At 51.0% G+C, this 16417-nt stretch overlaps 1 protein-coding gene across 2 annotated transcripts in view; it reads right to left on the bottom strand.

The window, feature by feature from the left end:
• AMOTL1 (angiomotin like 1) overlaps nucleotides 1-16061 on the bottom strand; it is a 61189-nt gene extending 45128 nt beyond the window's left edge. Inside the window, exons 1-3 of one of the 2 annotated variants that reach the window (XM_056328924.1) lie at nucleotides 15950-16061; nucleotides 4278-4424; nucleotides 863-1745 (exon numbers count right to left, since the gene is read on the bottom strand). In XM_056328924.1, coding sequence (XP_056184899.1) covers nucleotides 863-1745; nucleotides 4278-4424; nucleotides 15950-15992 — 1073 coding nt within the window. In that variant the 5' untranslated portion in view covers nucleotides 15993-16061. Of the gene's footprint in view, nucleotides 1-862; nucleotides 1747-4277; nucleotides 4425-15949 lie in introns of those variants that run through there. The other variant, XM_056328925.1, reaches the window with a different exon arrangement.
• Nucleotides 16062-16417: the final 356 nt, after the last annotated feature.

The following is a 16417-nucleotide window of genomic DNA, read 5'->3' as shown; positions in this document are numbered from 1 at the left end:
CAGCGCTCAGCGCTGGCCCTCCGCTTGTCACAACCGTCTTACAATATACACCAAAGCCATGCTCAGAGTTTCTCCCCGCCTGGACACAAAACCCATCACTTCTGCAAACATGGAAAGGCAGAGCATTCTTTCCATCATTCTGTGCCTTACAAATTTTGGAAAGGAAGAGCTGGGTCAGCTGCGCCACCTTTTCTCCATGCCTGCACTGTGGCAAGGTAAGTGCATGCAACTGAAGTTGATGCCAACAAAACCTTTGGGGGTTCTGGGGTCAGCGAAGACCTAATGAGACAGTTTGCAACACAAACCCCGCTAACATTCACACCAGACAACTCCAGCCCTTCAAATCCAGCAAAATACTGTCCAGGAGGTCAAAAAGGCAGGGATGAGACAGAGAAACACTTGCATTCAGGTACAGCAAGGAAAAGGGAGCCCTCAAGGCACAAGCTCACCTTTGAAGGAAGCAGTCCCGCCCGGGCGCCGGGCAGGACCCGTGCCGCTCGCAGGGATCAGCACACGGTGAGTAAACACTCTGGATTACTTTTAATGCGCTTGGGATAAACCCATGCTCACGAGGAGGCCTGGCACGAGGGGCCCCATAGCGTGAAAGCCCCACGTGAGCTCCACTGGGAGGATTTAAGTAGGGCATAATATGCTTTCTATAGCCCTCTTGGGGACACAGGTGCCTCCACCTGCTGTCCCGTGCGGGCCCGGCTGCAGGAGTGTGATGTCCCCACGCATGGCCGAGGCTGAAGCTCACAGAGGCCAAGTCTACATGAGGCCCAAGCCCCGCAGCAGCCGGCTCCTCCAGCCAGGGCAGGATCAGGCCCCTCCAGCAGACCCACCCGCCCTTGATGGCCATTACCTGCTGACCCCATACTCCGGGGGCGGCTGGTAGCGGACGATGGCCACCTCTGCCCGGGTGGGCTGGGCGGCGGCGTAGGAGGCCTTGAGGACATCCTGTGCCGGCTGCTCGCCATAGAAGAGCCCGTGGTCCTGCGCCTTGCTGCCGGGGGCTGCCGCCTTGCCCTTGTAGGGGTACTCGGGTGGCGGGCCCCGCGGGTCTGCGGCCTTGCCGGGTGGCGGGGTCGCCTTGAAGCCCTTCCCGCCCCCCGGGGCTGGGGGGTGCTGCTTGACCCCATTCCTCTCCAGTGAGAGCTGCATGATCCTCTCGCTCAGCGAGCGGACGTGGCCCTGCTTCAGCTCCTTCAGCGCTTCATCCTTATGCGCCTGCCCGCTGTTGGCCCGGTTCACCGTCGGCCTCCCCTCCGTCCTGGATTTCTGGCCGGACGCGCCATAAAATCCCGGTGCGGCGGCAGTGGCTGGCGGCGGCTGGCTGCGGAAAAACTGAGACTGGGCCTTGGCCTCCTCGTAGGTGGGGAGCTCCTCGGTGCCGTGCGGGGGCTGTGGGGCCCGGGGCTGCTTCTCCATCGCAGCACCGTCCCCCTGGTGCTCCTGCCCCTGCGGTTCCTGCCGCCCCGATGGCTGGACCATTGGGGGGTCTTCGGGCGCGAGGTTTTCTGCGGAAGAGAGAGTGCTGGCAGTGCTGTTGGAGGGGCCGGCGCTGCCCGTCGCCTGGTGCTGTATGGCCAGCAGGTTCATGTTCTCGCTGGGGTTGCCATACCTCAGCCGCTCCTGGATCAGGCGCTGCAGGACGGTGCCGGCTGCCACCTCCTCCGCCCCTCGCATCTCCGCCTCTGGGACCCGGCGGAAGCTGGGTGGGCGCAGGGTGCAGAGGGCCTCCTCGGCTGGGCAGGGAGAGAGAGAGGCCACCATTAGCTCTGCTGCTCAGCAGGTCCAGTGTCCCCTCCTTTCTTCCTCTCCTACACCCCACAGCTGTGACCCCCTGCCCAGGACGCACCCCAGGGGCAGTGCCCTGCCAGGGTCACCCTGGGATCAGAGGGGACATGGCTGGGAGCCACCAAAGGAGTCAGGGCACTGCTCCCTGCTTGTCCCCTCGCTCCAGATCATCCCTAATTCTGTTTGCAGCGACTCCTAAAAACATGTCCCCGTCCTCTCCCTGACCTTCCCCTCCATAATACTCCAGCTCTGAACTCCCTCCCAAGTCAACGGATGGACAGGTGATGTCACAGGGAGATCTGGTCTCATTTTAAAATAAGAGGAGAGAGTAGAGAGAGTAGAGAGAGTAGAGAGAGTAGAGAGAGTAGAGAGAGTAGAGAGAGTAGAGAGAGTAGAGAGAGTAGAGAGAGTAGAGAGAGTAGAGAGAGTAGAGAGAGTAGAGAGAGTAGAGAGAGTAGAGAGAGTAGAGAACAGAACAGAACATTTCATTTGGAAGGGACCTATAATGATCATCTAGTCCAACTGCCTGACCACTTCAGGGCTGACCAAAATTTAAAGCATGTTATTAAAGGCATAGTCCAAATGTCTCTTAAACACTGACAGGCTCGGGGCATCGACCACCTCTGTAAGAAGCCTGTTTCAGGGTTTGACCTCCCACCTGGAGAAGCCTCACACGGCTTAGAGAGGCTGCCTGTATGGCAATACTAAACGAGATGCTGCATTTCTGACGACCAAAGTCAGATGAGTCAAATCCGCTCATAACTGCACTCCCTGCCACGACAAAATAAAACGTAGAATGTGTTGCAGAAAAACTGTGAAATGACACTGACAATAAAAGGGTCCTAAAAGTGGTACTAATCTGTGCTCTGGCATCTTCCCCTAAAACTACAAATTCCATTCTAGCCAATAACGTTATTTCTAAGGTAGTCAATACTAACTGTTGTAATTTCGCTCAGTGAGTACAAGGAAGGTGTTATGGTCATGGATGTATGACTTTCCAAAAAGAGCACAGACAAATTAGCTACACAACCCCTAACACAGGCTACTGAAGCCATTCAGAGGCAATGACACCATTTTTGCACTACATATGCAGTGGACCTTGCCTGGAGCTAAGTATCTATTGGTACATAACCACAGCAGGGGGGGTTGGAATCCCTCCCTCCTGGAGCCCATCCCCAAAAGTGGTGTAAGATGTCTGTCTGAACGGTGTCTGAGCCCAGAGGGGTGCTTCTGAAAGACCCCAGTGTGGACAAAAGCGAGAATAAGCCCGCAGCTCTGGACAGGGTCCTCCCATGTCCCTAGGCAAGAAGGAGGTGCTGTTTTCAGTTCAGTTTTTTGAGGTCATTTTTGGCAGCTTTCCGCTTCTCTCATGCTGTTCCCAATTCTCAGAGGAGTTCGTCACAAGGACTTACATTTGTTTTTTGGCATTTGCAAGTAGTTAAAAAGCAAACTTTCTCTTGGGGTCTGGTATTTCCCTGAGGTTTCATCAGTTACTGCACATGCTGTGGGATAACTCACATATAACCCGGATGCCAAAGGGGAAGAAAAGCCTTCAACTCTTAACTATGAGTATAGGTCATTTCCACTAACATTTCTGTGGCAAAGCCTTAAAGATGATTGTGGGGCTCAACAGAGAGAGAAGATTCCCAGGCTGTTTCACTCCATGCCTGCCCTATGAGATACACCTCTCCTACTTTCCCTGAGATGTTATCTGCCTGCCAGCCTGACTCACGAGGGCTACAGCTTTTAGAGGGTCTGTCAGCTCCCTGGGCCAGTGTTTGACCCAGCAAGATGCACAGACGCACACCTCTCCATCTACCTGTCTGCACAACAACCAAGTACTCACCTACTTTATATGTCCCTGCAGTTACAGCAAACTGTTACTGCTCTATGCACATTATCAGCACACCGAAACCTCACCACACTGGCAATTTTTGCAGACATGCAATAAAAGGCTCCCTAACATACCAGAAAGCTCACAGTCCAGTTATATCATGCTTGCGATAAGCCTGAGGAAAGTGAATAAAGCCAATGTCACATGGTAAAGACAGCTCTTTATCATATATAGAAGGATTTCCACTCCTGCACTAGTCACCTGTTAGCATCCTTGTACTTGGGAGATGTGCTTTAGTTGCCTATTACCGAGCTTCAAAAGGATCAGCCACAGTGAGCCTTCCACAGGGTGCCTGTGGTCCTGCTCCATCAGCAAAAAGCCACGGACCTCAGTCCAGCTGCGTAGGGAAGAGCAGCCATGCCCCGAAGGACAAGCAGCATCCTCCACAAGCACAGCTGACCAGTGACAGCTGGTCACGATGCTCAAGTGAAAGGTAACTCCCCTTTGGCTCTACCAAGGATGAGAAGCTGGCCTTCAACTCCATAAATATTATTTGTAAATGGTCTAAACTGCTCAATTCATGCTTTGGGAAAATCCTGAAAGTTAAATGTGGTGGATTCATATGGAAGTGTGGCCATGCACTTACCAGCTTTTTCTTTGGCACTGATCGCTTCAGCTGTTAGTGGAGAAACTTCATGTCTGCCAGCAAACAACTGGTGATCCTGGTAAAGAAAGCCAGTGTCTTCCAGTACCTGGACTGGGCTGGTAGGCTTGTAACAAACAGATGTGGAGCCTGTTAGAAAGAAGAATGGGGTATCAGTAACGAAACCGCTTGAATGACAAAATATAAAGCTGTGACTTACGACAGAAGTCCAAAAAAATTTTGAGTATGGCTAGGGGCCTGAGAAGCCCTGCTGAGGCCACTGCACAATCCACCTCTTCTGTTCTCACCACCCAAATAACACATTAGCTCTGAGGAACAACAGGCAGCCACTAAGTCATCAGCGCTGCTTCATGTACCAACCCTGCCTGGCCTTCAAGGTCTCCAGTTCAGGTACAAAGCAAGGCTTATAAGGGCTCACAGTGACAAGTGACAAGCTTACGAATCAAGGCATGGCCCCAGGACATGAAGCTAACAGAGCCAGCATAAAACTGGAAGAGGCAGTGGGTAAAAAGAAGGAAAGAAGGATAGGTGAGGACCCAGCCACACAATCAATAGGGCTAAAGTCTGGGAAAGGCTTTACCACAAAATCTGCTAATGAATAATAGTTCAGCAATACAGAAAACTGCTGAGACACAAAATACAGCCAACACTATCAAAGGAGAGAGTTTATAAATCACTTTGTACAGATGTTCTTAATATGGTAAGGAGAGGACGTAGCTAGAGGGCCATGGGAATGTGTCTGGCAGACCGACTGCACAGGAGCCGCACGCCCAAGCTCCAACATCCCACAGACATCAACGGCTGGACTAGTCCCCCAGCCCCTTTCACAATCAGTGAGTGAGAACAAGCTCTCCTGGCAAGCAACAAGGCTCATCCTAAATCTGCTCACAGGGGTGGCTTTCTCAAGTGCTGCTTGTTTTAACAAAGTCACACAAAATGCATCACAGCAGTGTTAAGCCAGAAGCGACACTGGCTTGATCTCACAAATCAAAACAGGAGTGACATCGGCATGACTCCACAACTGAGGAAAGATGCCGACAGACTGGACAGGGTGCAAATGAGGGTCACAACGATGATCAAAGGGCTGTAGAACCTGCCCTATGAGGGAAGGCTGATGGAGTTAGCTCTTTTCTCCCTGGAGAAGAGAAGGTTGGGGGGGCGACCTCATCACAGTGTTCCAGTACTTAAAGGGTGGCCGTAAAGAGGACAGAGGTGCTCTCTCTTCACAAAGAGCTACATGAAGACGACAAGTGGCAATGGGTACAAGTTGCACTAAGAGAGGTTTTATCTTGATATAAGAAATAGTATTTTTACAGTGAAAACAATAATTTACTGGAACAACCTCCCCGGGAGCATGGTAGGGTATTCATCACTGGAGGTCTTCCAGATGCGACGAGACAAGGTGCTAGATAATCTCGTGTAGGCTCCCCTTCCCACAAAAGGTGAGACCAGGCAATCTTTTGAGGTCCCTTCCAACCTGGGCTGTTCTATGATTCTATGATTTTCTGATTCCTACTTATTTTTCTGAGCACTACCTAATTTTTGTGAAAAGAAGGCTCTCTGAGGTCCAAACCTTGGAGTTGAGCATCTCCTGGACCTGAATACCCTGGTGCAGCAGGGACACAGCAGAATCACTCTCCACTGCCATAGGTTTTAGACTAAGGGAATGGCCATCAACCTCCAGCACCGGCCACTGCCAAGGGGCTCGCCTGAACAGGAGGTGGAGGGCTCAAAGTGGCACCAGTGGTGTGCCCATCCATCCCAGCGGGGCATCTGCCCACCCCAGTGGGGCAGGAAGCCCATGAGCATAGGGACCTGCAGCCCCCTGCTCTGCGGGGAAAAACATCAGCCATGGATGACCTGGATTTATTAATCTTGACTGCCTGGTTTGTGCTCGGCTAACTGTGGGCTCACTGGCATATCTTACACAAGGAAACTGCTTTGCTCTCCTCCTTACAGGTCATCACTAACATCAAGCCCCTGCATGGAGCAGAGCAGCAGGGTGGTAGCAGGGGGCAGGATCCAGCCCGTCTTCCCTACAGGCATGAAGATACTATTTTCTTCTGCGCCCAGAGGAAATAGACATTTCTACAAAATGTTAATGAATTCATCACTTTACCATTCATATTGTGCATGAATGCGTATGGCAGTTATCTATATTTAGAGAGTAAGAAGGAAAGATTGCTCAGTTGAGTAGATCTAAGCTGAATATGTTTGTGAAAATGAGCATGGTAGACTAGTCTGGAATTTGCGCTGATGCCGATACAGACCCCAAAAAAATCTCAAGAACCCTAATTTCCAACATTATTATCCTATTCTGGTACAGATTAGCATTAAACACACCCTTTACTGCTCTTACACACACACAGTCCTGCCTTGGAATCAGGAATTCTGTGCAAAGCAAGGAAGTTTTGAGCCCAGGCTTGTTTTATGAATAAAAAGGTGAATTAAGGTGACACAAAGAAAATCCACATGCCCAAGAAAGACAAGCAGCTTCAAGCATTATAGGCAACTTGAACAGCCAACAACTACTGGCTTGGCCTTACTGCTCACCAAACAGAATTTAAAAGAAAGAAGTAAAATTGTACACTTGCTTTCTACATTTTGAGTCTGTAAGCATGCTTGGCTCATGTTTTCAATTTTCCAAGACGCAAAATGGAAACTAAAGACTTATTTTTTCTGTAATAAGAGCTGAAATTCTCACCTAACCACTTGTCTTTGGTGGCTGTGGCAAAGCAATATTCTACTAAAATAAGGACTGGTAAACGCTGGCATCTGCCAAACTGTTCGATTTCTGAACTCTGTTTATATTAAGAGTCAAAACCAAGTAGCTCCAACCCAGACAGAAACCACTGCACTTTGTTGTACACATGTAGATGTTTTATCATCGTAAAATGATGTAATGATGGTTTATGATGCTAAAAAAATATGTAAAAATATTTTATGTTCATTCACAGTAGGTTTTAATAAAATGTCAGCTGCAGCTGGCACAGAAAGCCAGTTTATGTGTAAAACAGATAATGATTGCCGAAAGATCAGTGCTTGGCGCACAGCCACAATCCAGATCATGGGCAGTAATGCACCACTTGAATGCTTAGTGAAGACTCATGAGCCATTTGGAGCAAGGCAAGAGCCTTTTTTCTTCCCTCCCTTGCTGTCACAGGAGCCTCCCAAATCCCAGCTCCTCTCTCCGCAGGGAAAGGCTTTGCTCCACCCAGCTCTGCTGGGGTGCAAGGTGCCTATCCAACGCTCAGGAGTTTGCTCCTTTCCCAAACTTTCCCATTCTTCCACAATGCTCACCAAAATAACAATTTTCATCCCTATAACTGAATCCTGGCACCAGAGCAGCCATGTCCAGGGGCCACAGGTAAGCAGTCAGTTGAGGGCAACCTAGGACAAAGACCACCACCCCACCAAGGACGTGTCCCTGGGGAAAGGCTTTCTATCCACATCTAGCCCAAACAACCTAAGCTCCAAAACACGGCTGCTGCCCCGTGTTTTGTCACTGCCACTGCCAAGAAGAGCCAACCCCATCACCTCAGGAAGTGCCTGCAGGCAGCTGCCAGCTGTGCTATGCCCTTTCCTCTCCCCCTCCCAAAGCCAGTCCAGCTCACTTGAGCCCAGCATGCCAGGATACAGTCCAGTCCATAGACATCACATCTTCAATCGTCATATATCCAGTGTCTCTTACAGCCAATCCCATAGGACATGGTCACATTTCTGGCCCAGTTCAGTCCTCTACATCTCTACCAACTCTCCCACGTCTAAGTGATTGCCTGACACCAATTAGTTTTGTTTGGTTTGTTGTTGGTTTCTTGTTTTTTTTTTTTAAGATAAACAAGCATTACACAGTACAGAAGCAGATGTATTATCCTGGAGGTTTATTACATAGCAGTGTAACTCACGTGAAGATTCAGAACTATTTCAATGAATCATTTGCTAAGATTAACACCAGACAGTCAGCAAGGACCAGAGACAGAGGAGCAATGCTTAAATATTTCCTGTTTCTGATGTGGTTTCAGTCTGGTTTTGAAAAGGATCTAAAGCAAAACCTCATAGGAAACTCACTGCTGCAACAGTACAGGAAAACCATGTTTTTAGAGCAATAACAGCATCCCCAAGAAACAAATTTCCTCCTCACAAAAACAGTTGAAGATGGTTTTCTTACAGCCAAACTGTACCACTACTCTGCATTCAGCAAAACACCAAAAAAATGCCCATTGTGCATTTAGAGGCAACGTCTCAAGCCAGCGCCCAGGTGATGAGTTTCTACATTGCACCCCGCTGCCCACCCAGGTACCACTCTGAGGCTGCCTGCAGCACAGCCCAGGCTGCTGTCATGTGCAGTTCCTCTGCCACCCAAAAGCCACCCAGCCAAACAAAACCACAGAGTTATCATCCAAAAATTCTTCTTTCAATTTGTACCCTACCGACTGAGAGGTTTGAAAGAGATTGAGGCGTTTCAAATACCATCCAAAGCAATCATCTGAAATTAAAAAGTAGGTAAGGCAGCTTTACACTTTCCTATAAACTCCGCTGCGGTTTGTAAGGGAGGTCCAAAAATGACAAAAAAAAAAAAAATGACACCATTTCCAAGCCCACATCTGTCCTTCTGTCTCATAGCCAAGCCGGAAAGGAGTATAAATACCTTATTCCACATTTAAAATATTTTCTCTGCCCTGTCGCTGCATAAAAATCTCAGGTCAACAAGAAAGGAAAATAATTATTGAAGGGAAGTAACAAAAGGACGGTTAAAGCACTCCAGGGTCCCAGAGGCTGCCCGAAGGCTGCGCCATGAATTCCCTAGGGCAGACCCATTAGTACCTCCAATGGGTCACAGAGACCCTCCACTGAGGCTGGATGCCCCTGCATGTGTGTCCCAGCCCGCAAACCTTACGTTCTCTTGTAAGCATCAGCTTAGTTTTGAAGAGGCGTTGCCATACCCCAGCCATGCGGCTCTCCCAAGGCTGGGAGAAAGACCTGAGTTTCCTTTGGCTCATAAAAACATAACTCACATGTTCTGCTTCTTGGTTTAGGTACAAAAAGTGGAGACAGCACTTCCAACAGCATCACAAAGGATGCTCTTGGTACCTCCGGCAGCTCTCCTCCAGTGGTGCTGGGACTCCTTTGCAGGCCCAGCTCTGACAAAGTGCAGGAGCTCAGGCAGACATCAGTGATGGTTTCACATTATCAGCTCCCCAGCTGATGCACAAGTTCTCTACGTCACTTCTGTAGTGGCCGACTCACCCTCACACCCTGCAATTCTGCTTGGGAGCCTTGCATCTGCTGCCAAGGCTCCTGAGCCCCATGAGGACTAAACAAGCATCGCTAATATTATTTTCACGGGAGCAGAGCAACATCTTGCAGGACAGAAATCCAACCCACATAATGCAGACCAGATGTGAGCGAGCAGCACCTCTCGTAGCCCACATGAAAGTCGGAGATCTACCACATCTGAGCCAGGAGAAGCTTCACCCCTGTGCCTGGCAGGATTCACCAGACTGAGCCCCCTCCTCCACAGTTGCCTGCTCTGGGGGAAGAAATCTTGAAGAAAACTTCAGAATCCATGTTGTGCTGTTCCCTTGCTCGAGAAGAGCTCCTGGAGTCTCCCATCCTCGGTACTGTGATTTCATTCTCCAAAAAGTGCATCGTCAAAGAAAGCACTAGCAAGACTAATGGGAAAAGGCAATGGAGGCAACCAAACCCCACCTCTCCCAAGGAATCGTGCTACCACATCCAAATTTAACTGCCTACAAGGACGAACACTTCCTGTGAAACTTCAGCCTCATGCACTTATTTTCATACGTACTTCCCCTCAGCAAAAAAAACCAAAGCAGACAAGCAAAAAAGCTCCAAGCGAAGCACAGCAAAGGCGCCTTGAAAGCAGCTCCTGAGCCTGGCACGAGATCAGATGGATACAGGGAAGAGCGGAGCCACATCTGTCTGCCTGGGAGATCCCCCCCCCCCGATGCCCGCGCCTCCCCACCTTCCCGATGCAAATCAGGTGCGCGGGCCTGTGGGGGCAAACGATGTTCTTTCATCTCAGACGGTTACGTGTTTTACAACATAGGATAATCCACTGGGGGTTTCCCCCCCATCCCAGGCTCACCCCCGGAGTAGAGGCAGGTTGCAAGCAGAGTATTTTCATCACACCTCCAGCCGCCGAGCAGTTACCTGGGCACTAACCCGACAGAGGAAGGATGCATGCTCCTTAGGTGGCTGCGCTAGGCCTTCCACAAATATGTGCATTTTCAAGGCCTCTCTATATTATGAGCTATACATTTGCCTCTGCAGCTATAACATTTGAGTCTACAATATGCAGCCAGCCTAAATTTGTTCAAAGAATTGAATCAAAAATTGAAATTTCTACTGTGATCAAAGTGCCAGTGGCACAATGATGACTCGTGTCAGCATTGCTGCTCTGCGATAAAAGAGTGAGCATTATCCAGAGCTGAAAGTAAGGGAAGACATTCCATAAAAGTGAAATACAAAGGCTGACATGGAGCTTGTGAGGCAACGCTTCTGCTACAGCCGTGCCACTTGTCAGCACAGCAAACAGTCTGCAGACATTTTCACTACGCCATAAATTCTGCTTTCCAAGCCATAAAAAATATCCAAGATAAAAGTTCATCATGAAAATTTTTTTCCATTGGAGGAAATAAAAATATTATCATAAATCGATCAGCTACAACATACAGAGAAGACACTCGCAAAGCAGGAGTTTAAGCTATGATTAACTTTGCTGTACTTACTGCTTTTAAAAACGATCACATTACAGAAAAGCACTGGCATGATCCCTGTCACTTGGATATTTAAGCCCTTCCATTAATTAACCAGAAGTGAAACAGGACCTAGGACTGTGGATCATTCAGCTAGTTCCTCATTACTGCAAGCAACCATATTGTAAAATTCTCAAACTGAACAAACAGCATCTGAAGAAGACAATTATTTTTTTTTGTCCCATTTGGAGGAGGTTTCAGGATCCTCTTCCTCAGATACACAAAAATATTCTTCTTAGTGCCTGGTCGCAGCCACTGACATCGCTCTTTATGCATCTATTTTTTTTGCCAGTGGTGTCCTTTAGGTTAAATAGCTTTCTCCCTGAGTCATTCCCACAAACTTGCAGCGTACAAAGGAGCCTGGGATAAGGACAGAACAAAAATAGTACAAAGACTGTACAGTACTCTCTAACTGAAAATGCAGGCATTGAACTCTATCATATAGATCTTCAGATTTCTAGAGCTTTTCCATTTTTTTTTAACACAGGCAACAAACCACAGGCTAAGGATCCACAGCTCTTCATTTGATCCATGTGAAAACCTGCTGTGGTAACCCTACACCGAGCAGAGCCTTTGCATTATTATTGTCATGTCTAAAGCAAAAAGAAATTAAAGCTTCTTCCCACCAGAATATATATTAAAATTATGAGCCTTCCATTATTAAATCATTACACACCATCTATATTCAGCCACTTTTAAAATACAGAAATTTAATACAGGTATTATACACAGAAGTGCTAACAAGATAATTGCTTTTAGTCCCTGTTCCCAGATGGCTGAGCTCAGAGTTAGAACAGGGAAAATCACAGTAACGGCCAATAGCGTGGAACTGTCACCTCGAACACGGCCCAAAACCGATGCACATCTCAGGCAGGGGGACACATCCCTGGGGACGAGACATGTCCCTGGCAGGGACCCCCTGCCCACCCCGGGTAGCCATCCCGAGGGGGAATCCTGCCAAGAAGTACCTCCGCGCCTCTGCGGGATGCAGGAGCCCAGACCACCTCCCTAGGGGGGGGGACCTGGGTGCCTCCTGCCCTGCAGGCGCCTCAGGGGACCCATGTGGCATCCCTCAGCCCAGAAGGGACTTCACTGAAATACGTGCTCATAACACACACGTTGGGGAGGGAGGGCAGAGGAATAACAGTATTTTAATTACTTCAGTTGGTTTAAGTCTTAAATGGAGACTTGATTTCACTAAAAGCATTTTAATTCATGGAATCATTCATTACATTAAAATAATGTCATTATTTTCCACACTGAGCCATGGTCACCTAAGTCACTATTGTCTAAAGCACATTTGTATCTGTGCTAAACCATATGGTCAGAACAGATAATCCCAAGTACTGCTCAATTATTTAATCCCACGACATGTTTTCCTGAGATGTGGCACCCCCCTACAGATCACTCCGCTCCTCGAAAGGCATTGCCTCGATGTATGCTGGCTGTCATCGCCTGGCTCGCACAAGAATGACCCGCTATGACTTCAAGACACAGTACAGACGCTTGTGGGGAAAGGGACAGCCACACATAGCCATGGGCAAGGCCACCAAACACTGCAGGATCTGCTGTCACACGTAGGACACACATCACTGTGAGGTAAAACTGCTCTCATGTGCTGGTCCAGATCTAGAGTGATTTCACCAGCTTCTACAGATTTACTCCAGATTTACATGCACAGCAACATCCCATCTACTGGAAAAGTCACTGAAAGGACCAAAAAAGAACAGATACGCTTATAAATGCAACATTTCAATACAAAAGTTGCCCTAACAGTTTTGTTTTTTTCTAGAAGTGATGTTGTTGTTATTACTATTATTTTCTACCTACTTCCATCTATTTCTACTTCTGCCTTGAGCCGAAGGCAGGCTGTTCCATTTAAAAATTCAGGATGCAAATGGGAACCAGATTACATCTATCCCAAAGCTGCCAAAAAGCAATTGCTGTATGAAACCAAAAATCCTCCTGGGATTTTTCCCAAATCCACAAAATATTCCCGAGCACTACAGTTTCCACAGGGACTATTACATTAGCAGATAGTCTCTGTGTGAAAACCTGAGTACGCAGCCACCCTCCTAATGGTTTCCAGGACAAGGAGGCTGTTCAAGGCACGTACTCTCACCTTAGTATTGAATAACATTTATACCAGATCTGGCCTTTAAAGTGAGTTATATGCCTATCGGTGTTAGAAAACATGGCACGGGGGACCATCAGCCTTTTGTTTCCCAAAAGAAAGCTACAAAGATCAGCAGTAACGTCTATCTCCACATTGTCCTGAAAAATCTACATGCATCCCAACAGTCCAGCTGAGCCTGACCCCCCAAACAGCTCCACGTACATCCCTCCTGGGGCTGCTGCTGCGATCTCTACAAACCCCCTTCAGTCTCTCTTCACTGGAGAAACGCAATGCCTTTAGCTCTGTGCCACCATTCCCTTGCAGAGGAGCACCGGTGCTGCATCCATGCATCAATTCCTCCATCCAGTACGCTGATGTGCAGAGGCTTTGGTCCAGATTGCTGTGTGGGGCCAGGACACTGGGAATTGTCTCTGTGCTTGTCCACAATGTCACACGTGCATGGAAATGAAAAGTAAGTGAGAGCAGCCACTGATCCTGCAGGCATCGGGGCTTCAGAGAGGCAGCACGTGCTTGTTTGGGTCAAAGCCGCCCTCCTCCAGCAGCCAAGTGCTTTCCAAAATAAAAGGAAAAGCAAAGCTCTCTGTGCCAAATGCTGGCAGACAGCAAAGGGAAGTGATAGGCATCAGGACGGAGGAGGAAGAGGACAGACATGCAGGTGACGGGGGTCTCCTGCCAGCCCCACACAGTCTGGGGAAACTGAGGGGCCCAGTCAAAAGCAGTGCTGGAGGGGCACATCCTTCCCTATTTAACAACCTAAACCAGCGCCCCAAAATTCATCCCCTCACACCACTGCTCCAGTCGGGGCTGGGGATGAGGAAGGTTGGGCAGGATGTGGCCCCTCCATGCAGGGCCACAGCACGCACCCAGCACAGCCCTGGAGAGGGTTTTATGATGAGCTCTTACCCACCCGATATTCCCTGCCCTCACCACTCCGGCATCGTTTCAAGAGGTATTTACAGGACCCTTTAAAGAGCTTTTCTGCCCATTAGCGTTGACTACACACATATAAAAAAATACATGTTTTATATATACACACAGATAAAAATACAAAAACTTATGTAGCATATTTTATACTTTTATATATAGAATATATATGCAGTCATAACCACAGAATCATAGAATCATCCAGGTTGGAAAAGACCCTTAAGATCATCGAGTCCAACTGTTAAGCTAACACTGCCAAACCACATCCCTAAGTGCCATGCACATACATATACAGACATATTAAAAATAGATAACCATATACCTACACTTATTTTATATATATCTCTATATATGTAAATATATACATATATCTGAAATACATATATATCTCCATGCTCACCTGTGAGCTAGAACAGCACTGCCAGTTAGCGACACACAGGAAAAATCAGGGGACTCATCTTCACGGCTACCCCTCTCTCAGAAAGCTTTTTAGGCTTATTTTTATAGGAGGGGGAAAAAAAAAAAAAAAAAAAAAAAAAAAAAAAAAGACAAACGCTGAGCGCAGCGGGTGCCCGCTAAGGGCCCGCAGCCGGCTGGGCGGGCAGCTGCTCCCCGCTCCCGGGGCGCCCGCACAGCACCAGGAAAGGGAAAAAAAAAAAGGGAAAAAACCCACAAAACTCTTTCCATCGAAAGAGGAAAAAGACCAAGCGGCGACCTTCCTGTATTTAAAACTACGAATCACCAAAACTGGCTGGAGGATTTGGGTTAAATTCACGTGGGTTTTTTTCTTTTTTCTTCTCTTCTTTCAATGCTGGGGTTTGTGTTTGTTTTTTTGTTTTCTTTTCTTTGGTTTTAAAAAGAGGAGTTTATCTTTGTTCTCCCTGCAGGGTTGGGAAGGTGAAATATAGAAGTTCCCCCTCGCCATCCCCCTACCACGGCAACGTGAGAAACCGCTCCCCGGGGCGGGCCCCCCGCCCGCAGCGGGACGCGACCGCGCTCGCCCGGTCCCCGGCGGAGAGGCGGGCTGGGGGGTCGCCCCCCGGGGCTGCGCCTGCCGGACCCCCCCGGGGCTGCCGCTCCACCGGGCCGGGCCGAGCGGTGACAGCCCGGCGCGGCGGGACACGCCGGGACGCCGCGATCGCTACTGCGGAAACACAAGCGGCCGCGGCGGGTTCAGCTGGAAACGCTCCCCCCGCGGGGCCGGCCGCTCGCCTCGCCCTGCCCCGCGGGAGCCGGTGCCCCCTCCCAAACAAACGGCCGGCACCCCCGCCGGGCCGGCACCCCCGCCGGGCCAGCCCCGGGCTGCCCCAGCCGGCTGCCCCGCCGGCCCGCAGCGGAGCCAGTCCGCAGGAGTAACGCGGGGCGGGCTCAGGGAAACATGGAGCGGCCGGCGGCGGGCGGCTGGGCTGCGCGGCCGGGCGGGGCGGCGGGCCGGGGCACGGGGAAGCTCGCCCCGCTCCCACGCCGCGGGGCTCCCCACGCAGCCCGGGGAGCAGCGGGCAGGTCCCGCGGAAGCGGCGGGTCGCGGCCCCGGGCAGCGGCGATCGCCGCCCGGCCGGGCCCGGCCCGGCCCCCCCCCGCAGCGCCCGCGGCACGCACGGGTGTGTGCGGGAAGGGGCAGCCCGCAGCGGCGCCCCCCCCGCGGCGCTCCGCACGCCGGTGCGCTCCCCGGCGCACACGTGGACAAAGGCACAGGCGCTCCCACGCACACGGGCGCGCACAGACACGCACTTGTGCGCTGACACACAGGCGCACACCGCGCGCAGGGACGGACGGGCGCGCAGACCCCCGCCCCCCCGCCCCGCCGCCGTTACCTCCGGCTCCGCGCCCCGCCGCCCCCGGCAGCACCTTGGCCATCCGCGCCGCTCCCCGCCGCCCCCAGGCGCGCACCGCCGGCCGCCGCGGGCCGGGGCGGGGCGGGGGCGGGGGGCGGGATCGGGGCGGGGCGGGGCCTGCACCTCCCGGGGGAGGGGGCGAGCGCCGCCCGGGCGCGGGGGGGGCTGGCCCGGCAGCCGGTGCCTGCCGTCAGGTCTACGGGGCCGGCCGCGGTCACGGGGGGCCGGACCCCTCGCCAGGGCCGGCCACGGGCTTTGCTGGAGCCTCGCAGCCCCGAACGGAGCCACCTGGATGCCCCCGGGGCTGAACCCGTGTGGCGACACGGCCCCCCCGCCTCACGCCTGGGAGCGCTTGGGACCTAAATCCCCCCCTAGATACCAGCACAGGCTCCCCGAATCCCACCCCACGCCGCGCAGGACAGCTGACAGGGGTCACCCCGCGTCCCA

Source organism: Falco biarmicus, chromosome 2, assembly GCF_023638135.1.
Source record: "Falco biarmicus isolate bFalBia1 chromosome 2, bFalBia1.pri, whole genome shotgun sequence".
Classification (NCBI taxonomy): Eukaryota; Metazoa; Chordata; class Aves; order Falconiformes; family Falconidae; genus Falco; species Falco biarmicus.
This window is presented reverse-complemented; position numbering and strand designations above follow the sequence as displayed.